The following is a 26,811-nucleotide window of genomic DNA, read 5'->3' as shown; positions in this document are numbered from 1 at the left end:
AAACCAGTTGTTGGACTCAGTAAAAGATCTGAATGGCTTGTGAAATAGTATCTCATCGTTTCCATTTCCTTTGTTCCAAATCACCAAGAAGAGAAAAATGTATTGGATATTTTTCCCATTTACTTCAGTTTAGTTCTGTTCTCTGTGGTGTCTCGAAACACAAAATTTCAAACAAAATAGATATTTAATACGTGATTGGAGAGATTAATAATAATAATAATAATAATAATAATCTGCTTCTACAAATTAAAAGTAGAGAGAAGAGAGTTTGATGAAGCTGTCCATTACTTTTCCAAAATGATAGGAAATCTAACAATCTAGCTGGGATCTAAGGTCACTTGCATTACTTACTTGGCTATTTGAGTTCCAGATTTAGGCACACAAACTTACCCACATTTAAAACAAAACTAAATATTCTCTTCTTTCTTCCAACGACACAATTTGTCCAATCACTGTAGAATGTGATGATGTTTAGGCATCATACTCCCCTTGGGCAAACTTGTTCTCAGGATAGAATACAGCCATCACTTGGTTCCCTCCAAATTTTCTTCCATTCAAACCAGCTCGAGCTTTCGTTGCACTATCAATGTCTGCATACTCCAAAAAGACCTGATATAACACAACAAAACCCTGGACAATGAGATTACAGTTCCAAATTAACATAGAAAAAAAAAAAATGAAAAAAACGTGGTTCAAAGATCATGCCTTTCCAACTCCAGGTGCTGCTTCATTGGGTCTTGGACGCGGGATAACGACATTCACTAATGTACCTGCAAAAAGACAATAAAAACCACTTGAAACCACAAATTTGCAGAATCAAGTAAAGTACAAATTGGGCGGGTGTATAAAGAAAGAAGGTTATGGAGGCTTCTGTCTGTAAGTTATTTGTCTGATTCTTTCTACCAGAATGTGAGGACAAGAAAAGGCTGTAAAACAGAGATATCACACACAAAAAAAACACAAACAAGAAACCAATGAGTAGCATGAAGCTTTAAAATTTAAAAACAAAATATAGAATCTATTATTAGATTATAGGACCACAATCAAAAGATTTGTTTGTTTACCAAATTTTCCGCCTTCCCCTCGCATGTCTTCCATGATATCTTCATAGTCTTCATCATTAATAAGCTCTTCAGGGGTCACAACTTGTGTAAGACAGAGAACCTTGGTGGATACAGCCCCAGGCTGTAGCATAAGCTTCTGAGAGAGGAATACGGTAAGAAAGCTATAAACCAAAAGATAATAATACTGCACAATTATTTAAAAAAGAACAAATATGACATACTGAGACATAGATGGAGAATAAAAATTTAACCATGGACTCTTATCGGTTTTGATATAATAGGCATGCAAGAAGGAAACAAACCATATCCTTACAACCACTACAAGTTATTTGTCACTTCTTAGGAAATTCTCTGCATTTTACAATAATATTCTAAGAATTTTCAGTCCTTCAAAGCGCTCCAAAAAACAAAACTATATGCTGGTTGAATCACAACTTTAATGAAGAGGTATGCAATTGGCCTTTTTCCCCGAAATTATTCAATTGATAATTTCAATGATGAACTGGTATTTAAAAATTCTTAGGTAGAAAGGAGGCAATTGCATGCATTCATTTAGAATTCACCCACCTGTAAAGCAATTTGCTGCTGTGCATGTAAAAGAACACTTTCTTGTTCTGGTTTGGGTTGATTGGCTCCTTGATTCGCACGCCGAACAGTGAGCGTCTTATCACCCATTTTAATACCATTGAGTGCTGCACAGGCTATGTCTGTGACTGAAAGATCTTGGTAAACACAAAATGCATATCCTTTTGAATTTCCAGTCTCTCTGTCTTTCACGAGATCAAAACCTCGTAGGGGCCCAAAAGACTCCAGCAACTCCCTCACCTGAGCTTCTGTGAAGTAATAGGGAAGTCCACCCACAAAAATGCGGTCTGGACCCTCAAGACCACCAGCTGAACCTGGAGTTAGACCAACAGCAGCTAGGTTCAGATTTGGGTTTGGCTGGCTAGGACCAAGCGTTGCAGCAAGAGAAGGATTGTAATCACTAGGTCTTCGCACCTTTACAGGTGCTCCCTAATTTGAACAATATTAACAAATAAGAAAACTATTTTGCACAGTAAATTTAGTTTGAACATAAAATATGCATATGAAAACGAAGTACCTCAAAGATGATCCCATCCAATGCCATTGCATTACTGGCTTCCTCAACAGATCTCATCTCCACAAAAGCAAACTTTTTCTCATGATTAATGTATACATTGACAACCGCATCTCCTATAAATGATAGATGGCCATCGCATGAGGTGATCAACTTAATACAGCAATACTGAACACCAACGTATATTAATTAAAAAAGTCTTAAAAAACACCATACCAGGACCAGCGGTATTTCCTCCTATTGCTGCCATAACCTGACTGAAAAATGTGGCAACAGACTGCAAACAACAAATGAACTTTGTAAATAACAAATATGGCATCCTGTTGGCTCGAGTATGCCTTGGCTAAATAGCTACAAGACATGGAAAGGAAAAGGAAAAAGCAAGGTTATCAACAACTGGGCATGAGAAATTGAGAGAGATAAACATAGCCAAGAATGATAAGTTCTTCGAATCGATATATTGCATTTGGCAATACAGAATCAAAATATTACTAGAAACCAAAACCTACACAGACCAAATTAGCTAAAGAACTGCAATTGGATGCACAAATGGTGATCTTTGGACAAGAAAATATGGGAAGATTTTGGACTATAAAATATTAAACAAGAGTCACAATAGGTGCAAAAACCTGTTCGTTGGCTGTTGGTGGTAGCCCGCCCACATAAACACGTCGTGCATGTCTGGTAGCCTAACATCAGAACATACAGAAAAAGTTTAAAACTTTTACACCCTTAAAATGCATACAACAAAAAAAGAGATTACAATGGTACTGAATATTACCTGCTGTGTCATTGCCTGAACAGGCATAACAGGAAGTGCCCCAAAGGGCTGCATGAAAACAATTAAAAAGCAACAATGTAAAATACGAGTATATACATTCTATCAAATAGGGTTTATAGTACATTGTCTCAATGAAAGCTGTTTATTTCAATAAAAAAACATTCTATCAAATAACTAATAATGACATTTGCCTAAAGATTGTTTTTTTCCATGCTTTTTAATATGGGAGAAGCAGAATTACCTGACCGGTCGCCAGTGGAAACATGGTAGGAAACATTCCGGGAATAGCTGGAGTTGTCCCAGGAATCTGGCCTGCTAAAAAAATTAGGCTAAATCTAAGAAAATAATCAAAATTCAAGCCAACAACATTGCCACACGCGAAGATTCAAGTATCACCTGAAACTACTTACATGCTTCACAAAAAAGGTATGGTGTAAGTGTAACTTAACCTCTTCCAATAAATTATTTAAGCATACAAATTTTATACATGTACAAATTCTGAGAAATATTTGTAAGACTACCCAAAAAGGAATAAGTTTCCAGATGAAGACGAACAAGATCCATCTGACCGGTGCATTGGTCCTTCTTGCACATAAAAGCTACAGAAGTCAGCTCACGCCCATTGTCAGCACAGAGGGGCAAGTAGTCCAACATTGCCTTCTCACAAAATTGGACGAGACATACAAACAAAACAACAAACAAACACCAAAGACAAGCAACAAAAAACCAAAATACCTCTCAGTTCCAGAATGAGTGTACCAAGTAAATAATAAATAATAGCATAGCCCGTCCAAAGACCACATTTTTAAATGACTACATATGCAGATTAAGGAACAAAATATAGCTTACCCAATAACACCATGCAATTTGTTGTCAACTTTCCACACTATATTCAACAAAGAAAAGCAGTTAAATAATTCAAAAGGATATTCCTGCGCATAAGGATTTAGGTACCTGCAGCAGCAGTTGCACCAGACAATATTGCAGTTGTTGGAGGAGCCATGTCAAAACCACTAATTCGTTTGCTGCAGATAAATAGATGTTAGCACAACAAGTTCAAAGACAAAAGCAAAGGTGTTAAACCATGAAATCTCATGACCAGGAGAGACGCAACTTGTATGATGCAGAAGAATTCTTCCTAAACTACAAATAGAAAAGGAATCTACGAAATATATGAAACAGATGAGAAACCGAATAAAGATAGCTCGTCCCTAGCATTCCTGTATTGTGGATGTACGATTTCAGCCCATATAAATTCCTTTCAGAAAAAAAAAAAGAAAATAGATGTCCAGATACACAACTCAAATTTAGAATATGAGCAACCATTATATATCCATGATAAATTAGATCTTAGAAGAATAGATTAACAATTATTTATGGTCAAGAGGAAAATAGAACTCTAACCTTTAAGAAATGCCTAGATACACTACTCAAATTCATCCATTATACATCGATGACAAATTAGAACTTGGTAAATAGCTTAACAATTATTAACAGTCCATGGAATAATAGAACTCTTAGCACTTAAAGATATTCAGAAACCCTACTCAAATTCAAAATGTGAACATCACTTATATTTCCGTGACAAATTAAACTTAGAAGAATAGATTAACATCTATTTATCGTCCAGAGAAAAATAGAACTCTTAACGACTTTTTGTAGAATGAAATGGCAGAAATATATTACCAAACATTCCACATACCAACTACTACTTAAAAATTATTCTGTTTAGACTTCACAAAAATTATTAGGAAAAACAGATCATTGAAAGAGAAAGAAATATATATGGCAAAGACTACTCCTTCAGCTTTAATTGGCACAAATCAAAGGAAGACCAAAAGTCCAAAACTTGTAATGGAAGTTACTCGAAGAGAACCAAAAATATAGTTCTCCCAAATCAACTCTCCACCACTTCCCGTTTAGACGACTGAGGTACAAAAATAGTATTCTCCATCTCAAGATATGGATAATGTGGGGTAAGTAATATCAGTAACGGCTCCCTAGGGAAATTGAATAAAAAAAGAAAAACAAAACAAAACGAATATGGTTGGAGAAATGCCAGGAACCATAAGCTCATAACAACTCACACTTCCGCATTTCAAACTATAACTGGAGACAGTCCAATATCTCAACAAAAATACAACATATCAATCCATAACATATTATCTTACTGATAACTTTTTTATATGAAAACAAATTCATTGAGAAAAAAATAAAAGAATACACAACCATACAAAAAACAAGTCCACAAAAAAAGGGAACTCCCTCTATACAAAGGGACTCCAACTATGCAAAATTATTTCACAATTGACAGCTGTCAAAATAAACCCAATATAAGGGAAAGCCCCCTGTAAAGCAATTACAGTAAAAAGTCAGACTATTAAGAGTCAAGACCTACTAAGTTTCAACACATGACGTCAAATGGACGTAAAATAAAACATTTTACAAGAAAAGTATAGCTTTTAACTTCCATATCCAACCTTTTGGAGCGTGATCTTGACCGCGTTGGAGAAGGGGACCTTGACCTATGCTCATGTATTCCCTTTGAGCGAGAACGAGACCTACGTCTGTGCCTGTCTTCTCGTTCTTTATCATAATCTCTCCGTCTATAAGTGAAATAATAAACCAATTTACTAGCTATACCACCATTGACAAACTTTAACCCAAAAAAAGGTCAAATAATACATATTTACACTACAAAAAAAAATGATAGCAGTTAAATGACCATGTATCCCTGAAGTGCAAAAGGTCAGAAGCAAGAATGCATTATGAACAACAAGCTAGGAAAGTTCATACACAATCCATTACCTGTCATAGTCTCTACCCCTGTAGTAATCATCATCATCTCTACCTCTGCCCCCTTCCCTCCTCTCACCTCGATCCCTGTGGCGGTCTCTATGATGGCGGTCACGATCCCTATCACGGTCTTTGTCGCGATCCCTATCTCTATCTCTATCCTTCTCCCGATCTCTTTCCCCATCCTTGCTTTTCTCTCTATCCCTATCTCGACCTCGGTCTCGATCCCTCTCCCTCTCCCTATCACGCCCCTTATCTCTTTCTTTTTCTCGACTTTTTGAAGACTCTCTTTCATAATCCCTAGAACCATGCTGTAAAAGAATAGTTTGTTAGTAAGGTTTTGGTTTCTTCGTAATCCTTTAATGTATAGGAAACTGCTTCTTCATTACATTAAATATAAATGATGGGCCCAAGCTAAGGAAGAAAAGAAAAGCAGAAACAAAACCAATTCCCAAAGATCACCCAATTGCCTAATCTCAACTAAACATTGTCTCCAAACGAACAAAAAGAACCACCAAGAATTAACTTGTGGTCTATTTTTATCTTGAAGATCTTGAGTAACTTAAAATACTAATGGATTTCAAACGAGTTCCAGCGTTTCTAATCCCAAAAAAGAGTAGGGTTTAAGATCCAAAAATAAAATCATGTTTTCAATTAAAAAGTTTTCGAGACAAGAATAGGTAGATTTCTTTGGATTTCATATATTTAAGTATAAATTGCTGGTCTAACCTTACTGTATTCGAATTTTCAATTTACAAATCATGATTGGAACGCCGTATTACTAAATTGTCATTCTCTAGTACTTTATAGCAAACATCCAAACAAAAAAAAATGTATCGTTCGAAATAAGATAAAGAATTAGTATTCAAAATAAAACCGAAAGGTTGGAGGTGATGTTTCATTCATTCAGAATACTCCACTCAAACTAGGACAGAACATCAAACCTCAACGGTCCCAGTAATGACTAAATCTAAAGAATACGGTAAGTAAACTCCAATTAGAACTCAAAAAACGAATATTTTCGGCTTAGAAGCAGCAGAACGATGAATTCTCCAAATCAAAGAAAAGAGGTAATATAAGAAAAGAATTGAGATGCATGATTAAAGCGTAAAATACCTGAGATTTGGAATCAGTGTGAGTATCGTGGCCACCGTGGCTGGCAGCACGGGCTTGAGGAGAAAAACCATCGCCGTAGTTGTCCGCATCTTCCCCATTACCTTCGTACCTGCTGTCGTAATCCGTCATGATTGAATTGGGAGTACGATCCACAGAATTTAGCTGTGGTTTGTGAATCTTTTGGTGGGAGAAAATTTTGGTGATGAAATTGGGGAGTAGAAAGCCAACGAGAATCCTAGGGTTCGGAAGAGAGTTCCCGCTGTTTATATATCAGTATCTAAGTAGTAACCCTCGTAGATAGAGATGGGCATTTTGGGTAATTCCATTTTATAACTATTTTGGGTACAATCATCCCAAGTATACCAATGTCATAAAATATTTTTTAAAAAAAATTAAACACATATGTTATGCCTATAATATTTTACCAATCTCTTCAATTCTCAATTATTTTTTATTAATAAGATTTAGCAAATTTTTAAGATAAATTAAAATTAAAATTCATACGAAAATTATTATATTTATTTATCACCATATTTATTATAAATATTAATACAAACATATTTGAACTATTAATTATTTAATCTACTTTTTAAATTTTATTATATTTATTTATCGTAAATATTTTAGACCATATTTATTATAGATATTTCTATTTGAACTATTAATCATTTAATCTATTTTTTAAAATGTATTATATTTATTTATCATAAATATTTTAGACCATATTTATTATAGATATTAAAACGAACATATTTGAACTATTAATTATTTGATCTATTTTTTATATTTAATTTGATTGATTGCATTTATGAATTATCCTTCTAATTATGTATATATGACCTACAATTCAAAAGTTATTAGTTGAATTTAATTAACATCACCATCCATTTCTTGCTTTTCATTTCAATTTTTTTATCTTCTTCATGTCTCTTTTGTCGTTCATCTCATTAATGTTTTTCGAACAATTCATATCTTTTCCATGTTCTATATTCTACTCAATTACAAAAAAATATATGTATTTCTTAAATGATTAGTAATGTGAATTTTTCGGTTTTCAAATAATTTTATCTAACATTAGTAGAGTTTTTTTTGTGGTCGATGTTGAGACAAATATATTTTCAATTTATAACGATTATATTATCTCATTATTAATGTTATTCATATATTTAAAGATCATTTCATAATTTTACACTGTAAATAAAGTTGGGATCTGTTTACATCTTTGTTCGTTATATAGTTGAGGATATTATTCATCAGTTTACGTGTTTTTTTGTTTGTTATATACCAGAGGATATTATTACCGTTGTTTATTAGATAATATAAGGTAGATATATGTGAAATAATTAAATATACATGTGTGTATATGAGAAAGTAAGTAAAATATATATCTTACAATTATCTAACTTACTAAAAATATGATATTGTTATAATTATATTTGATATAAACATTATATATATTTGAAATTAATAACTAAACCAAATAAGCGAGCGGATATAACAATTTTTTCAATATATAATCTTAGATACCAAATAATATATGAGATGTATATTTTCATTTTTCAATAAGTTTATCAACACAAAAAATAAATCATGGTATATTTTCAAAAAACTAAAGAATTTTGAGAATAATAATCTTTTTTTAAAAAAAAAGTACATGCATTTGTACATAACTCAAGTAACATAAAAACGTAGGAACGAAGAAAAAAGAAAAAAAAAACATGTAAAATGGTAAAGGTTAAGGCTGACATAGCCGACAAATTTGTTAGAGGCCATAAGATGAAGTTTCAGGGTTTTATTCGAGCTTTTAGGTTAATTATCCAAGTTGATGCACTACGTTTTGTGGTGGATATAAGTATGCATGAGAGGGTGGATCTACCAAAGACTATAGAGATGAGGTCAAGCTCATGTCAGAAGAGGAAGGTTCAGCAACAGCCTATAATCGTACCACAGAGGAATTTGAGGTCAGATGGTATGTTCTAGTGGCACCAACAACAAGTTGCTGAGGCAAGTAACTTATATTTATTGTAACTGTGGGAAGCTTCATTCAGGTCGTTGTCTGTTAAGGATAAATGTAAGCAAGCAAGGCACATAGCTAACTTTTGCCCTTAGAAATCGTTCGGGATTGTCTCCAACCAGACTTTCACGTCTCAATAGGAAAGAGTTTTTGCCACTAATCGATGGAAGGCCAAGAGAACTGGCACAATAGTGACAGGTACGCTCCGAATCTTGGAGCACTTTGCACCAGTATTGTTAAACTTTGGGTCCTCTCACTCTTTTATATTTTCAGTTTTTGTTCAGCATATGAGTTTAGAGGTAGAACCCTTAAATTACACGTTATCAATTTCTATTCCATCTAGAGAGATTATATTATCGAAAGAAAAGATAAAAGCATGACATGTAGAAATAGCAAGCCATGTTTTCTATGTAACTTTATTGGTATTAGACATGCGAGATTTTGGTGTAATTTTAGGCATGGATTGGCTATATGCTAACCATGCAAGCATAAATTGTTCTCGCAAGGAGGTAGTTTGATGAGTTGTGTATTGATGTAGCAAGGTAAGGTGATTGCTTATGCTTCTCGTCAGTTGAAGAGTCGTAAGCAAAACTACCCTACACATGATTTAGAGTTGGCAACAGTAGTTTTTGCACTTAAGATATGGAGGCATTATTTATACGGTGAGAAGATTCAGATCTTTACTAACCATAAGAGCTTGAAATACTTCTTCACTCACAAGGAGTTAAATATGAGGCACCGCAGATGGCTTGAGTTGGTAAAGGACTATGACTATGAGATTTTGTATCACCTAGGTAAGGCGAATGTGGTAGTTGATACTCTTAGTAGAAAGGTATCACATTCTGCAGCACTCGTTACTAATCAGGTTCCTTTACACAAAGTCCTTGAGAGAGCGGAGATTGCAGTTTTAGTGGGAGAAGTCACCTCAAAATTAGCTCAGTTGTCAGTGCAGCCTACCTTGAGACAACAAATTACTGTTGTTCAGCATAATGATCCTTATTTGGTTAAGAAGTCCCGCCTAGTAGAAGTAGGGCAAACTAAAGAGTTCTCTATGTCCTTTGATGATGAAATAGTTTTTTAGAGACAATTATGTGTGCCACAACCTTTCCCCCAAGCCAAGCTGCATTTTTTGTACTTTGGGCCATTTTTGGTAAGTTTTTTGTGAGTGTTTGATTGAGTTTTGGTCTACTCATTTGTAACGCTCGAAACTAGGAGAGAAACATGAATGAACCGATATCACATCTTAATTGGAGGGATCCTGAGGACATAAATATAATGTTAAGAAATAGTTAAAAAGAATTAAAAAGTTAATACCTATACCAATAAGGTGAACCTTCCTTTTCGGTGGCTTGATCATAGAAACTCCAAAGTTAATCGTGCTTAGTTTTGAGCAATTTTGGGGTGACCTCCTGAAAATATTCCTAGGATGCATGTGAGTGAGAACAAAACATGTTGAAAGGATTCATGTTGCTTTGTGGGGATCGGGTCTGGGCCTGGGGCGTTACACCATCAAATACCAATTCCTTAATTTCTAAAAGTTGGATTGTTTATTGGAGGGTTGGTTGGCTAAAATTTCTAAAGTAGTGATACGTGCAAACATCCTCAAAGGTTGAATTGGTTTCAACCTCTCTTATTGGTAAGTCAAATTGGAAAGTTGTGGATGCAAGCCAATTGAAAATTTTATTTGGTTATTAAGTTGTTTTCCCTGACTATTTAGGATTTGTTCCTTGAAAAACGTTGATTGTCAGCTAGAGACTATTTATTAGCTAATCTCATAAGTAAGAGATTCTACTATTAGACCTTTAACATTATGTTTTTCCTTGTTATTCATCAGCATAGCTATGATGCATGATGTGACTATTGGGGATGATTGATATTGATAGCTACATAGACAATCATTATGTATGACTGAGATATGTGATGACCATGATATGTTACGAATGAGATATATTATGATTGAGATACATTATGATTGATATATGATATTTATGTTATGCTATATGTATAGACTATAGTGTTCTGTTAGTTTTGTCTATTATAGTCGTACAATATGGGTGTCCCTCAGTATCACCACCTATTTACGTTGGTTTGGCTAACTTTTATGTGTGATTTGACGGAATCACTTACAACATGACCCTTTTTTAGGGTAATTCCTTCGGATTTACCGAGAGCCCATATGTATCCTTACAGGATCACTAGATAACATGCATTATGGAGCACAATAGTTATATAGTACTTTCTTACAAAACTTTAATAGAAAATTAACAGACACGTAGCGAGACTAGTAATGGGTCCCTTGTTGAGTATAAAGTTATACTCTCTTTTTACATCTAATTTTTTGTCTTTTAGACAAAGGTAGAGGTAAAAGTAAGCTGACGAATGACAATAAGTGACTGTAAACCGCCACAGAAGACAATTTATATTTTTTTCCGCATTTATATTTTCCATATTTGATTTATTGATTTCCGTATTTGATTTACAAAAATTTATCTCATAACTCACAAGTACTTTCAGATATTTTCTATCTATTTCAGTCTCTAACTAGTACTTTCAGATATTTTCTATCTATTTCAGTCTCTGACTAGTATTTTATTTATTATTGAACTAGTATTTTATTAATTATTATATGTATAATTTATTTTATTTATTATTATATGTATAATTTATTTTATTTATTATTATATGTATAAATTTTTATTTGAAGCGTTTTCTTTGAATTTTGGTTTTTTTTTAATTTTAAATAAAGTCTTTATTTTCTTTTACTTTAAATAAAGTCTTTATTTTCTTTTACTTTAAATAAAGTCTTTATTTTAAATAATAAAAAAACGTCAAGATGTTCTATGTATAATTGAATTGCATTAGACAATGTAAAATTCTATCTACATTTTTTTTTCTGTTTTCTTTTTCAGATTTTTTATGGCTATCAGAAATAGACAAGGTAAAAGTTGTATTTTTTTTTTTTTCATCTTCTGAGACTTTAATTTATTCGATAGACAAGCATATAATGAAAATAAGAAAATGATATATCATTGTAATGACTATCTATTCAGATAAATAAGATAGTGAAATTTGGATAATAACTCAGTTTTTTCTTTTTCATTTAAAGAAATGACATTCTTATAATTATATATAACTAGGCTTGTGCTTGTTGGGCTGCTAAAATGGTATGCAATTTAAATATTTTACTAAATTGTTATATTTAAATTATATAAAAAAAAACCTCATTATAAAGATTGTATTAGTTTGAGGGCTATTTAAATTTTAAAATGATTATAAATTAGCCAGAGTTTTAGATTTAAACTCATACTTATTTCTTATTGCTCACTGGGAAGAAAGAAGAAAAATTTACAGCTCCTCTTCTGCTTCACAACTCTGAGAAAGAAAAGAAAACTCCATTTTCCCAAGAAAATAAGAAAAAAAAAGAAATCAAAAATTAAAAATGGGAGTTCTAAAAACTGCGGAAGGAGAAAAGTCGAGAAGGCGCTTAGAACCAATCCAAGGCTTCACAATCACAACCGAATCAAAAACTTTCCTCTCCCCATTTTGAGTCCCCAAAATTCTCAAATAGTATTTCGTTCCCGACACCACTTGCCTCTCCGCCGCAACTACCGCCGTGAACTTCACCTCTCCCCCGCCTCCCATCCTACGATTGTACTCCTCCACGCTGAATCTTCCTAATCGCTGCACCTCCTCGTTCCTCCTCACGTCTTTAACCTCCATCCTTCCTCCTACTCTCCCCCCATATCCTTCCACCAAAGCCACCAAAGCCACCGCCAGCACTACCACCATGACACTCAATTTTGTTTTCGCCATTACTTAATTCCAGCGTTCTCTAATTTCTTATTCTCTTCGTAGAAATAGAGGAGAGGGAGGGTTTATATTAGTGAAAAAGATCGGGGTTGTTTGGACACGCGAATAAGGAAACCAGATGTGGAGATAGCGGCGTGCCGCGTTTTTTCTGGACAAATCTGAATGCAGACAAAATGTATTTTGGAATTATTTAATTTATTTCCAATATCGATGCACATTCATGAACCTTTGTTTTCCTTTTCCTTTTTCCTTTCTACGAGTGATTAGATTTTTAAATTAAAATATTATAATTCACCCGTTAATTCGATAAGAGATGGGGACGTAAGCGAGAGGGAATAGGAATGGGTATACTGTGGGTGTTTGTGATGCTTTCTTTTTAAATTCTCCTCTTTCTTCGCCAACACACACTTCGAATTCATCCTCTGCTTGCCACCTCCCCTCTATTTGCATGCCTCCAAATTTTCATTTCAATCTTTCTTTTTCTTTTCATAATATAAATTATTATTATTATTCTTCATTTTCTTACACTATCAAAACATTTTCATATTTATCCTATTCCAACTCTCTCCATTTTTATCCTCAAACACATCTACTCCCTTTAATTGCACTTTTTTTATTAGAGAGTATATAAATTCTACTTTGAATATGGGGAGTATACGTTACAATACTTACCCAAAACCCAAACACAACTTATAATAATTAAGTGTATAGTAAAAACAATTTAGTGTATAGTACACATATTTATTATTTTTAAAAACGTTATAAACAAAGCTCATACCACATATACAAGAGATAAAATTATATCAAATGCCTTCGGGCCTTGATACATTTGATGTACTAGATATCTCTTAGGTTTTGATACACATTGTTATGCTTGATGTCATTTGATACACCTAAAACACTTTGATACACACAAAATACTTCTTGTTACACTTGATGTCTCTTAGGCCTTGATACACTTGACTAGTTTGATACAATTAAATGTTTCACTGATAAGTTCGATACACTTGATGTACTGTTAATAAACTTGTAATGTTTTACAGGTACACTCAACAAATTTGATATGCTTATTGTACATGATATGTTTGATAAACCTGATGTGCTGCAAATACACATAGTATTTTTCATTGATACACTTGATATGTTTGAAGTCCTACTAATACACTTGGAAACTTGACTGATATACTTGATAATGATTCACTTTACTAATATATTGTTGATATATACTTGATAATGATACACTAAGTTATATCGTTCATATACTTAATAATACTACAATAAACTGCCCAAAATTTGAAAAAAAAATGAAAATCACATAGTAAATATATCAACCAACTAATACATATAATATAAGTACATCACAACATAAGATCGGTATACAAAATCAATACATAGTAAAACCAAAATAGAACCAATGTAAAAAAAATAAAACAAAATAATTTGAATTCAGATTCAACTCCAAAATACACCTTGAAGAAAATAGAGAACAATCACAAACGAAGTTAAATTACTCCGATCAACAACTATATATTATATATATTTCATATTGCAATTCATGTACCGTTGATATCATAAAATCAAGATTAATACAATATAAAATAGAAGAATTTGTAGATGCATAATAACGGTATACCCACTACAAAACCAGAGAAAAAAAGCAAGACAATAAATAAAACTTAAAAAATCTTCATATGAGTGATTCACGAAAGAATTAGAAGAAGAAGGAAAAGATGATGAAAACTTTCTTATCAATTTTGGACACCAATTGTAATCTACCGACGAGGAAGAATAAGGTAGAACAAATTGTTTTTCTGTATAAGAAATGATGATCGATGTCTTAAAAAGGGGAGAGGAGAAAAGAATGATTAAGACATTAAAAAGGAGAAAAAAACGAATAAATTATTGAAGTGTAATTTAAGAATAATAACAAATTTAAATTTAAGATGTTCACACTATTTTTAAAAATTGAGAATTTTGTCAGAAAATTCTAAAACAATTGCTTTATTTGTTATAACATAAATTCTCACACTCCAACCCACTACCATTTTTTCTAATTTAATTCCACCATTTTTCTTCTCCAATATAACATTGATTCGTGTATAATTAAGGTGAAAATTTAAACATATTAAAATTATGCATTAACAACGGTCTTGAAACAGAAGTCTCATCAAACTATAAAGTTTAAATTGATATATATTAATATTAGTTGCAAACAAACTCAAAATTTTATGAATGGCAAATTGATTTTTTTAATAATTAATAAATTACAAATAAATAAAGTAATTATTTACACAAAAGAATATAACAAAATGAAAAAAAATATATATTTACAAAATATATAGTAAATTTTAATCTTTATCACTAATAAATTTCTATTATCATATCTATTACTAGACTCTAAAATAGTCATGTTTTTGTAAATATATTGTTTAAGCTCTATCATTTACAATAATTATCCTTAAAGAGTAAATCTGGGCTATATATATATGTATACATGAAACATCAAACTTATATAAAAGTTTACTTGAGAATTATAATTTTCACAAATGATTCAACTCTTCCCTTGAAGCATCTCTATCGTATCCTTTTCTTTCTCTCTTCTTATTTCTTCTTTCATTTTCTCTAACTCCCAAACTATTCCTTCAATCTTCACTTCAATGGTATCATCACTTATCTCAAAAGCACTCTCCACCACCCTTACAAGCCTCCACAAACTCGCCACCATTATCACTCCGCCCCCTTTCCTCTCCGCCACCACCTCCAAAACCAACGCCACAATGGCCACCACGCCATCCACGACGCAACCTGGTCGTCTAAAAAACGAACGACCCAACCCCAGCATCAGAGCTGCCGTCTTTGCAGAGAGAAAGCTCAAGATGGAAATGCTCACCCAATGAAAGTACGAAGCTTTTTCTTCATCTTTCCCGTGTGAGCCACAAGATATTAACGAAGACGAAAGTTCGAGGACGGTGATGATAAGGTCCATTACGAGGAGAAAAATGGTGATGATATGAGCAGGTGTGGATTCAAGGAAAGTGATTAAATGGACTCTCCATGACGAAAATGCGTCAAAGTTATTTGGAATGGGGGAGAAGAAGAGAGCTCGCCATTTTCGACGCCTTTCATAGAGTTTCACGACGTCATGAATAGATGATTCTAAGGATTCTATGGTGGTGGCCGTGGTAACAGATTGCAGCGGAGATGAAGAGTTTAAGAAGTTGGAGAGAATGGCCATGGATGGGGATGAGCTTGAGTTGTGATACCAATGGAAGGGATTTAAAGTTCAAAAATTGAAATGGAAATGGAAATGAAAAATGTTAACATGGTGTGGAGGTTACGTTAGGAGATCGTGTGGCCGCCTTCAAAATCAAGTTGTGTGGGGAAAGGTAAATTAAATGCTTAAAGCATAATTTTTATACAACAAGCTTCCACTTCATTTTCCTAAAATCACTTCTACTAAATTACACGATACAATACCCAAATTAACATAAAATTTATCCTATCAATCTTTAGATATCTCAAATATAAATTATATAGTTCACACGTTCCAACATACGAACAATCTAATTCATAAGAGATACGAAATTTAAGAATGAATTCAAAATTGTAATAGTTGTTCTACTCTGCTATTTTTTAAATATATTAGTTTATTACAGGGTGCACACATATATAGTTAAAACTAATTCAAAATGACTATATCTACTAATTTATATAGTAATACATTCTTATGTTTAATATATACTCAAGTATAAAATATATTTTACAAAATACTTATAAGTGATAGATGATGAGAGTTTGTTTACCAAAAGAAATGCTGTCAGATATAAAAACTAAAAAAAGTTAATTGGAACAAAAAGTAAAAAAATTATTTTGAAAACATTATATTTAATTTGGTCACAATTGTACACAAAAATTATCAAATAGTATAGGTGAATAATAAAATCTTATTTGTGGATTTTCATTTTACTTATCAATTAACGCTTTAAGTTTTATTTATCAATTATCCTCTAAATTAAGGACTCTCAAAACTTGTAGTTGGATAGGTATGTACACAAAAATGGGAAGATCCCTATTTTAATTTCATCAAGAGGGGATAAGCCTATCTCGCCACACGTTGTTCGTTTCAGCTGCACGATTGGTGTGTTAACGCGAGACACATTTCAAATTCAGGCCTTCAAGTGGGTTGATGTACCTCTAGAGTACATTGAGGTCGTCAAGGGCGGCCTACGAGTAAGTTTATAAATTATTTAACATACATGTTGAACCTAAATATGTAGAAGACTAATCCTTATGTATTTTGGTTTTCTAGCAATGGTTTATGCTCGATTCCGAAGATTGAACACTTGGAAGAAATTTGAGGGAGAAAATCATTGATATTTCAAGCAGTACAACGACTCTGAAGAAGCACGTGCAAACTTATAATCGAGATTGGTGAATCACGTGCAAGATTGACACTTCCTTTGCGATCATTACATGATCACTTGAAAATTTCAGGTGATTTATATTGTCTACTGTAATTTGATTTAATAGTACTTCATTTTTGTTGTTTGGGATGTACGTTTTGATCATTGTTTGAGTGTAGGAGCAATCAAGGGTCAATAAGGCTGCTAGAGTGAAGAAACCTTACAACCAAAAGAGCGGGTGCAAGTCATTCCTTCAACGACAACATGAGCTCGCTAAAGAACGCGGTTGCCCAGTGACTGTTTCTAGTTGTTTCGAGAACCACACGTCAATAGGACTCACGAGTTTGTTTCATAGGCAGCAACATATGAGCATGTAAGTTTATAAAAACTTTTTATTGTACTTTCTATTTTAATTCTAATCATCTTACAACTTGAAACTTGTATTATGCATAATCAAATGGTGAAACTTCAGTCCTAGCGGGTTCTCAACCATTCTCTAGGCACGAGATATGCGAGATCGTATTGGGTAGACGATCAGGCTACTCAAAAGATCTTGGTTGGAGCTTCAAGCCCAAGTCCCGAAAAAGTACTGCTTCCAATTCTCCCTCCTCTTATGACCAAGAGATATACTTCAGAGAGGTTGGCAAATTAAAGGCTAACCTTGAGAACACTACCCCCTAATTGAAAAACAACGAATAAGGGAGGAGGAGCGTGGTCGACAAATTGTAGAGATGAGAAAGATGATCGAGGACATAAGTCGAAATAGAGAGAATCATAGCACGATTGGGTACATATTTTTCAACTTTTAATTTATTTAATTTCTCATCTATGATATATATATCTAACTATACTAATTTTATTTCATTTGTAGGTTTGAAAATCTTTCTTTTGGCTATTGCGAGGTGAGATTTTGGAAGATATGTTTAGATTTTTTCTTTTAATGTGAATAATTTGAACAACAATATTAATTAATTTTTATTAGACATTTGGATTTCATAATATTGTAATTTTATTATATAAATTGTAAATTTTTTATTTTAATAATTTGTTATAAATTTTAATTGTTCTCATTCAAAGTGGAAAAAAACAATAACTCACGATAACAAAAAATAAAAACAATTAATTAAATAATTAAAAATAATAATATACAAATTTATCCCGACACACATAACATACGTTGGCATAAAGGAATTTCCCCGACGTTCTTTCCATGGTGTTGGGGACAACTTTTCGTGATGTCGCGTTGGGACATCATTATCTCCGACGTGCGGAGGTGACATTGGGCATACCCATTGCCAACGTCATTTAGACGTTGGCATTGAGTGCGTTGGGGATAAGGCACGCCCGACATCGTCCATTAGCACGTCGACCAAAGTTCTTCTAACTTATTACTTCCAGCATTCTTGTCGACGGGATTTTCGAGGAATAGAATAACCCTTGTCGACGTGTTTTTCCATTTTGTCCGATGCACTACGACGTCGGCAATACCCACAATCATTGTTGTGTGTTTTTCTTCCGTTTTTGTTTGTATAAGATATCAGTCATCAAGTATAACTTTACTAATTGTTTAATATGCGAATCATTTATTTATTTTATTAAAATGATAATAACTAAATAAATTATAGATTAGATTGAAATCTATCATTTAATTGTGTTTGTAACTTTCTTTTTCTTCTGTATTCTCATAGTACGAAAGCATCAGCATATAATTATGCCAAGCATAAAAAACTGAAAAGTGTAAAACTATAACCAATAATTTTGTTAGTTTATTATTTTCTCAATCTTGGAAAATTATTAAAACATAATCATAATAATTAAAAGAAAAAAGAAACTCTTAATCATAATTCTTTTCCTTAAATTTTATGCCTCTCTTTCCAGCCAATTTGAAGATTACTAAGAAACATTGCTTGAAAATTAAAATAATTAGTGAGATATACCATACTATATAATTAAGAAATTAACATAAACATGAATAAAAAAATGAAGATTGGGACTCATCTATATTTTTAATGATAATAGTAACAATAATAACATACAAGGATCTTTGGAAAAAGACAAAATTAGGTTGATCCGTTTCTATATAATACTTTGCATGTTTGATTTGTTGAGGTCAATTAAATTGGATTGTGCTAAAATAGCATTATGTGATACATCTTTAATAGTTCATGTTTAACTGATCTAATATGAGCACATGAATAAAAATTGAATAAAAGTATCTCAGTGCACAATCCATAGTACTATCTACTAAACTTTGATTATATGATTAATATATTCTCAACTACATCAACCGTTATTATTAATTCAACTTAACTAACAAAATTCAAAATTTAATCGGTTTAAAATGTTCAATCGTACAAAACTTAGTTTCAAACTCATATTCAAGCACCTTTGTATTTTTCTTTGTTTCAAACTCATATTCCAGCGCCTTTGTATTTTTCCTTTTGTATTTTTGTAAAAAAGAAAACAAACAAGAGACCTTAGCTATAAACAAATTCATCAAATTCCACCATACATATGATACAAACACCATTTTTTTCTCCTTACCAGTGTTGTTTAATAAGGAGAAGAGGGCATTCTTAAAATCATGAAAGTATAAGCATTGAAGGGGAAGAAAAGAAAGCAAAATGAAAAAGAATTATAAAATCATGTTGTGTGTAGAAGAGCAGCCTGAGTTTGAGCAGCCATTGAAAGTTCAAATTGCCTAAAAGAAATGGAAGGAAAAGAATGAAGAAACTCAGAAGGAACAAAGTGATTGAGATTATTAATATCCCAATTATTAGGGTTAATATTAGGATTAGGGTTAGGGTTTGTAGTTGTAGAGCCATCCAATCCAATATGTGTCACATGCTTCACATCTGTTGGATATCCAATCTCCATTTCCACTTCCTCTACTTCTTCATCTTTTCTCAAAACTAGGGTTTGTTTTCCACAAAGAGAGATCAAAATTCAGTTTTCCATTTCTTTTCCCTTTAAGAATATATGTTTGTGGATAAAAGAAAGCATAAAGAAATTAACAAAGAAACACAAAGAGATATACACATCTACGAGCTGTGATTTCTAAACATATTTCTAATCGTAGAGAAAGAAAGAATCAAGTACATTATTTTTTTAATTCTCTTGGAAAATGATTAGGACAAAAATTGAAAAATCGCAACATATCACAGATATACTAAAATTGAGTTTTTTTTTTCTTTTCTTTTCAAAATACATAATTCTCCACCTTAAATTTTGAATTAAAATTCTGAATAAAAAATTTCTACAATTTAACATATTCCGATTTATTAAATTAAAAACCTACCTCTAATAAATTCCAAAATTCACACAAAATATTAACCTTTTCCAAAATCATTATTACATTTAATTTCAATGTACTCCAAATTCTTCTCTCAATTTATAATCAAAGATTTACCTTATTAAATTGATTTTTTTAAAAAAAGAATAATATTTACCCTAAAAATGATCAAACATTTTCCATTGACTAATTACATCACTTCACCTCAAAATTTAATTGAGGTGATTTTTGCTTTCTTCAAGATCCAGATTTTCATTTTCTAAAAAAAAAAATTGAGAAAATATCATATATTAAATTTTTTACCTCTTTTAAAATATTTAGGATTTAAATTTTCATTTCTAAGAAAAACAATTTCCAACAATGACATATATTAGTTTTTCACCTTTATCAAAATCTTTTCATTCAATTTTCACATCACTTTACCAATTCAAATTTTCATACATCCAATTATGTTAGAAATTTTACCATATTGACTTGGGAACAACATTGTGGTTATTACCAAGTAAATTGTAGCTAGTATACCTCCTAGATTATCTCTTTACTTTTGAGTCGTCTTGCCCTAGTCTTTATTAATGAAATATTCAATCCATAATCAAATTTTGGTCTTGATTATTATCTATAATTTTATTATCGATGATATTTGATTTCTAATTATTGATTTATATGCCTAAATCATAGTTTATCACTTCAATGAACTAGTTCTAAAATTTTACAATCATTTTATAAAAATTCCATGAAATCCATGAATTTTCTAAGAATATCTATTATATCCGTAAATTTGAATTATTGAAAATATGGATAACGACATTTCGATTCTTAGGTTTAACCTAAGCCACACCTAATAAGTTACATCTTTTCTTTTTACACAAAATAGTATATATAGAAAACATTTTCGTTTAAAAAATTGCCAGTTTTTTATTTTTTATTGGTTAACTGTTTTAGGAAGCGTCCAGATTTTTGTTGTGTTAGTGATGAGAGGGAAATAAAAAAGATTGGTGCATTTTATTACTCAAATGATATTGATTTGTTCATGTGATTATTTATGTAAAAGTGTTTATTTTTCTTATTTTGTAGTCATTTGAAGGGCTTTTTTTTTTTCTTCCAGAAAGTTAGGTAAAATTTGTTGGTGGGTACGTCTAAGTTATTTTTGTTTAATTACTTGGGATTTTATTCTCAAAATTGGGAAAGGTTATTTGATTTAAAACAGAAATGGCAGGCCACCTACTTTTTTTCTTTCTTTTCTTGAAGTACTGATCCAAACTCCTTTTCATCAAATAGCAAATAATATCATTTAGGGGAAGTTTACTTTTTATTTAATTCTTAGATTTTACAAGTCTTTCATTGATATTAAATCAACCATTGGGTAAAGAAATACTATTAGGAGGCAAGGTAAACTAGAAGAAATATTTATGTGTGTGTTTGAGATTGATTTTTAGACTGTGAAAATAATTTAGAAAATTTTAAAATTATTTTAAATTGATTTTGAAAAAATCTAAAATCATTTCAAATTGGTTTTGGAGAAATTAGTTGATTGATTGATTTTTGTTAAGGGATTGATGGTGGTTATCCTAATTAATTTGTGTAAAATAATGATGGTTAGTTATTCTTAAATTATTATCTTTTAATTCTAAACGTTGTGAAATTGTTAATAAAACGAACCATTATGTATGTTTTGAATTTTATTTAAATATCTATTAAAAACATTAGTTTTACTCCCAATATCAACTGTGCATATAAGAATTTAACAATAAAATAAGTAGAACTAATATTTAACTTAATTATTTAGTTCAATAATTATTTGTCAATTAAAATTAACTCTAAATAATTAATGGTCGAAACCAAACATAATAATTGAAAATTGTTTATAAATATATGAAAATCTTTTCAAGTGTTTGGTACCAAAATTAAAGTGTACCTAAATCTCTTTTTCTAAAATGGCTAATTCAACTAAAAATATCTATTATAACTTGTTGATCTAAAGAAGCCAATCCATGCTTGAATAACTATTTAGTATTGTTTCACTACATGAATAAAATTAAGTTTGTGAAAGAGACATTTTCAAAAATAATACAATAAAATATTTTCCATTTTCTTCTATTTTATGTAAATTCCTCTTTTTAGTTTTCAAAACAGAGTTTTTTCATAAAAAATTAGATTTTGGAAATGGTTAGAAAATTGACCATGATAACAAAACAAAATATTTCATTTACTTAATTATAAAAAAATAAAAATAAAAAGTAAATTAAAACCAAATATTTATCAAACCGATATGCACCTATTTTCAATTTTGAAAAAAAATGGGACAATATAAGTGCTTCAAAACTAATAGTACAAAAGATAAAATTTTAATCACCAAAAAACAAAAAGTGATTCTTTTGAGGAGAAAGCGATTTTAAATGTGAAAATCACTATCAAACATCACAATTCTAAAATGGTTGAGTGAAAAATAAAAGATTATTAGATTAATACAATGTTGAGTGGGTGGTTTATTATTATTATTATTATTATTATTATTATTATTATGAGTAGTAGTAGGTAGAGTTAGTTGAGTTTTAAAAATTAAGTTAGATAAAATAGGATAGATTTTTAACTTCCAAAAAGTTTAACATAATAAGAACATAATTTCTAAAATTTCAGGTCATCATCAGTGAACCAAAATTTTAAAAAGATCACTATTATTCAATTTTAATTATGTTTTTTTAGTGGATATGTATTATTAAAATATTGTAATGCAAATTTTTAAAATGGCCAAATATGATGAAGCTAAGTTTCTGTATATATCCTAATTTGGAAATATAATCACATATACCATTATAAATGGAGAATCACATGATATGTTTTGTTTAATTATTTGAAGACAGATTACTCCTACGATTATTCATAAGCAAGAGAGAGTTGAAGATATAATAAATGAAAGAAGAAGAAGATCAAACAAAAGAAATCAATTAATTAAAAAGTACTTACCAAATAATTGGGAGAAAGTTTTGAGGCTTCTAACCAACTTATGAACTCCATTTGATATGTTAGGCAAAAGAAATAAGAAACCAGAAGGGTTTTTCATTTTCACTTCTGAAGTTTTATTTTCACATTCTTCTCTTCCTAAAATAGAAGTAATTAAATAAATAAATAACCCAACACACTGGTTTTTTTTTCTTCCAATAAAACAGGAAAAATGGGAAGAAAAGAAAAAAGAAAAAACAAAAGATCTTACTTGCAACTGCTACACTTGTGTTTACTTCAGGACCAACACCTTCAAGCTCTCGGATTCGAGTTGTGGAAACAAAGGTGCTTGTGGCGACACTAGAGCGAGAAGCACAACCTGAGAAGAAAGGAAGAGATACAAATTTTTGAATGGCTCTCATGGTTTTGGAGAAGAGGAAAAGTAGAATGTGATTAAGTGAAGAATAATGTTGAGAAGGAAATGATGATTAAGAAGGTAATTGTGTTTTGTAATTAAGGGTATGGAAAGTAAGCAAAACATAAGAAAAAGGGTGAGAGAGTTTGTTATGTTAACAAAAGCTAAGGTGGCTTTAGAAGCAAGACAGAATGATTTTACATATGGAACAAAAACAAGACCTACTTCAAAAAGTTTGGTGCTTTGAAGACAGAGAAGCAAAGAGAATCTTCAATTATGGGAGTGGGTATTAGTTAGAGAGTTAGTTCAACAGTGCAACTCAACCTAATATTACACTTTTTTTCTTTCTTTCTATTAAAATTTGATTGGAGGTGTAATATTAATGTAGGGTTTAGGGTTGGGCCTATTTGGGCTAAGATATGTAAACATCAAAGTTGAGATCAGGTTTTAATTAAACTTTGAGTGACTCTTGAAGATGAAGGCAACCAATGGATTTCACTTGCTTCAATTCATATCTGATTGTGAAAGAAAGATATGGTTATTCCCTTAATCTTGACTCAATCATATACTAACAAACATTGAATCAATATCAGAGTGAAGAGAAAGGAATTTCTGTTTTAGTTCTTTGTTTCAAATATTAAGTGAGGTTTAAGTTTTCAATTGTGGGTCACTCTTTGGATTTACATTTGGTTTTTCCTTCTCTAAAAAAATATATATACAACACTCTTTTGTAAATTATAAACATTTATCTCTAATCCAAGTTATTTGCACTATTAGAAACAAAAATTAAAAGCATATCCATGAGAAAAAGATGTATCTTATCTATAATATCACATCACACTACATTTAGTTTATTATGTACTAGAGTAAATATTGTTTAAAAGAATTCAGATGTTCAAATCCACTCCATACTTTCATCAAATCTACAATCAATTGAGAAAATTTTCATAACTCATATTCATATGCGTACTTTTTTTAGAGTCACACATCTATAAATGATAGGACATTCTTGAACTAAAATGGACATTTTAATGTATCAAAATAAAAATAATAACAATAGTAAGGGAAAAACGTATTCATACCATATTCGATACCAACCCTAAGTATTCATACCATATTCGATATTAACCATAAAACTAAAAGTGTTGTCTTGTACACTAATTTCATGACAAGGAGGTTGATGATGTAGAGACCAATTCTAGCTCACCATAAAAACGAGGGGCATGCTTTGATCCACCTTTGCAATTAAATTTCCATATTCCTATGGCTCCTTTCTCTTACAGTGTTGTTGTTGCTACAAAAGTTGTGCAGAAAGAGAAGGTGGGAAGAGCCCTTATGTAACGTCCAAACAAAATTAAGGTAATTTTGGATTTTATTATCTTAACTTTTATTTAATTATATTGAATTTATTGGGCATTAGTTTTGAGTTAATTGAATGAGAATTATTTGGTTTTGTGGAAATTAGATTTAATTAAATATTTGTTAGATGAATGTTTGATTAATTAGAGGGTTTAGATTTTGGCATTTTATTGAGGATTAAATTAAGTTCTTAACAGGAAGTCTAACTTATAAACTCTGTCGCATTAGTTGAGCTATATTCATCACGTGGTCAGTATCGATCGCCAACTATCCAAGAGGGTAAGTAGCAAGGATATGGCTAATGCGCATAAGGAGGAGTTTGACAATAAACTTCACCTTAGTGAGATAGCTTCCAACATTTGTATCCCGAAAGGTGAACAAGTGCAGACAGTAGGCACCGAGAGGTTGTCGTCCTTAAACGAAAAGTCCTACAAGTATTATAAGTCAAGTCATCTAGGTATAGTTCACTTAATCAAACATAGTTAGTTGCATCTCAAAAGGTGAGCAACTGTGGTGTCTAAACACTTTGAGAGAGTCGCCTTAATCATGTGCTGATCATGTTGTTATATCACATCAAGACTCTCGCACTACTTAATCATCTAATAATGCGTATACTTTCTTTCATCTCGTTCTTGCATACAAGTTAACTCGTTCAATCTTCCACCTTGCCATAATTTATTCTCTGCATGAGTCTCAAACTGTAGGTAAATAGTGGTAGTTAGCGTTATATTCTTTCAACTTAATTTCCATAACACCTAAATGATAAGTGGACCTTAGAACTAAAGTCTATAAACAATTCCTTGTGTTTGACCTTGGGTCACCCAAATAAACCTATTGTTTTGCTTGCACTTGAGCAAGCAGTAGAAAAATTTTTACTCAACGAAGACTTATGTAGCACGCAATGAAGAGGCACATAGTGAGCACCTTACATGCTATAATCATGACTCATGACTCCTCGCATAGTACTAAAACATGTTATACAAAGAGTTATGGTAAGCACATTATGTGCAATGATCTGACTCAACGACGTATTGTAATCGTGCTACACACACACACAAAACTATTAAGTCCAACTCGAACCACAATCAGCTACTTGATGCTGCTTTCTTGCTACCCATCTATTTATAAAATAATAATAATAAAAAGCTAGGGTTAAGTTTCATAAAATAAGAATGATTATTCAATTAAATATAACGAAAATAGACTTAAACCTCTTTATATAGGAGATAGATTGCGATAGATTTGGTTTGTGGAACCAAAATATTGAGCAACGACCAAAATGCCGAATTTGTTTTTCCGAAGATTAATGAGAACGGAAGATAAAGAACAAGACGAAGAAGAATGTTGAAAGTTTTGCTGAAGAAGGTACAAGAAATAAATAATTGATAAAGAAGATATACAACGAAAAATGATGTGAAGAAGACAAAGGACAATAAAGAAGAGGGAAAGTCGTGCTCTGTCCTTTTTATAGCATGTTGATTTCGATAATATTTTTGTAATTATGAGTGATTGGGCTTGGCTTATCTAAACGATCGTTGAATGTACTCTACACAATCGTTTAAATTTAAAGGTTTTTTGTCATCGTTGAGTGTTTACATCTATGGTAGTCTACAAGATCATGTATGACTTGTATCTTTGACTACACAATCACATAGGATGATCATTTAGTAGAAAATTACTCATGCACGTGCAGCGAATTAATCACGCGTTGATAGAAACATT

General features: G+C 31.5%; 5 protein-coding genes across 16 annotated transcripts; 1 reads left to right on the top strand and 4 right to left on the bottom strand.

Moving 5' to 3' along the window:
- Window positions 1-195: 195 nt before the first annotated feature.
- Window positions 196-7,112, bottom strand: LOC101207226 (splicing factor U2af large subunit B). Of its 12 annotated transcripts, none has more exons than XR_004217366.1 (14): window positions 6,857-7,112; window positions 5,753-6,051; window positions 5,425-5,550; window positions 3,899-3,969; window positions 3,466-3,601; window positions 3,186-3,259; window positions 2,945-2,992; window positions 2,793-2,852; window positions 2,380-2,440; window positions 2,167-2,279; window positions 1,632-2,078; window positions 1,065-1,200; window positions 706-926; window positions 196-609 (listed from the first exon to the last, which is right to left on the bottom strand). XR_004217366.1 is itself a non-coding variant. In XM_011658189.2 (14 exons), exons 1-14 carry the CDS (start codon window positions 6,952-6,954, stop codon window positions 472-474), a joined length of 1,773 nt encoding a protein of 590 aa, XP_011656491.1. In that variant the 5' UTR covers window positions 6,955-7,112; the 3' UTR covers window positions 196-471. The 12 variants fall into 12 exon arrangements, 11 of the variants coding, with proteins under 11 accessions (XP_011656491.1, XP_011656492.1, XP_011656485.1 ...); XM_011658189.2 differs by lacking the exon at window positions 3,466-3,601 and adding an exon at window positions 3,794-3,830 and having other exon boundaries at window positions 706-770; XM_011658190.2 differs by lacking the exon at window positions 3,466-3,601 and adding an exon at window positions 3,794-3,830 and having other exon boundaries at window positions 706-770; window positions 3,186-3,256.
- A 1,469-nt stretch (window positions 7,113-8,581) lies between these two features.
- LOC105435984 lies at window positions 8,582-9,951 on the top strand. Its single transcript, XM_011660086.1, has 3 exons — window positions 8,582-8,825; window positions 9,300-9,379; window positions 9,442-9,951. Exons 1-3 carry the CDS (start codon window positions 8,582-8,584, stop codon window positions 9,949-9,951), a joined length of 834 nt encoding a protein of 277 aa, XP_011658388.1.
- Window positions 9,952-12,004: 2,053 nt separating this feature from the next.
- On the bottom strand, window positions 12,005-12,737 carry LOC101210092 (cysteine proteinase inhibitor B). Its single transcript, XM_004138488.3, has one exon. The coding sequence runs from the start codon at window positions 12,681-12,683 to the stop codon at window positions 12,297-12,299; it is 387 nt and encodes a 128-aa protein (XP_004138536.1). The 5' UTR covers window positions 12,684-12,737; the 3' UTR covers window positions 12,005-12,296.
- Window positions 12,738-15,188: 2,451 nt separating this feature from the next.
- On the bottom strand, window positions 15,189-15,952 carry LOC105435749 (voltage-gated hydrogen channel 1). The gene has a single exon (XM_011658182.2). The coding sequence runs from the start codon at window positions 15,913-15,915 to the stop codon at window positions 15,232-15,234; it is 684 nt and encodes a 227-aa protein (XP_011656484.2). The 5' UTR covers window positions 15,916-15,952; the 3' UTR covers window positions 15,189-15,231.
- A 3,591-nt stretch (window positions 15,953-19,543) lies between these two features.
- LOC105435748 (CRIB domain-containing protein RIC4) lies at window positions 19,544-23,965 on the bottom strand. Its single transcript, XM_011658181.2, has 3 exons — window positions 23,587-23,965; window positions 23,340-23,474; window positions 19,544-19,995 (listed from the first exon to the last, which is right to left on the bottom strand). The coding sequence occupies exons 1-3, from the start codon at window positions 23,735-23,737 to the stop codon at window positions 19,727-19,729; spliced, it is 555 nt and encodes a 184-aa protein (XP_011656483.1). The 5' UTR covers window positions 23,738-23,965; the 3' UTR covers window positions 19,544-19,726.
- Between the last annotated feature and the right edge of the window lie 2,846 nt (window positions 23,966-26,811).

The sequence above is a fragment of the Cucumis sativus genome, chromosome 6 (assembly GCF_000004075.3).
Source record: "Cucumis sativus cultivar 9930 chromosome 6, Cucumber_9930_V3, whole genome shotgun sequence".
Lineage (NCBI taxonomy): Eukaryota > Viridiplantae > Streptophyta > Magnoliopsida > Cucurbitales > Cucurbitaceae > Cucumis > Cucumis sativus.
Note: the sequence above shows the minus strand (reverse complement) of the source record. Positions and strands in the feature narration are given on the sequence as shown.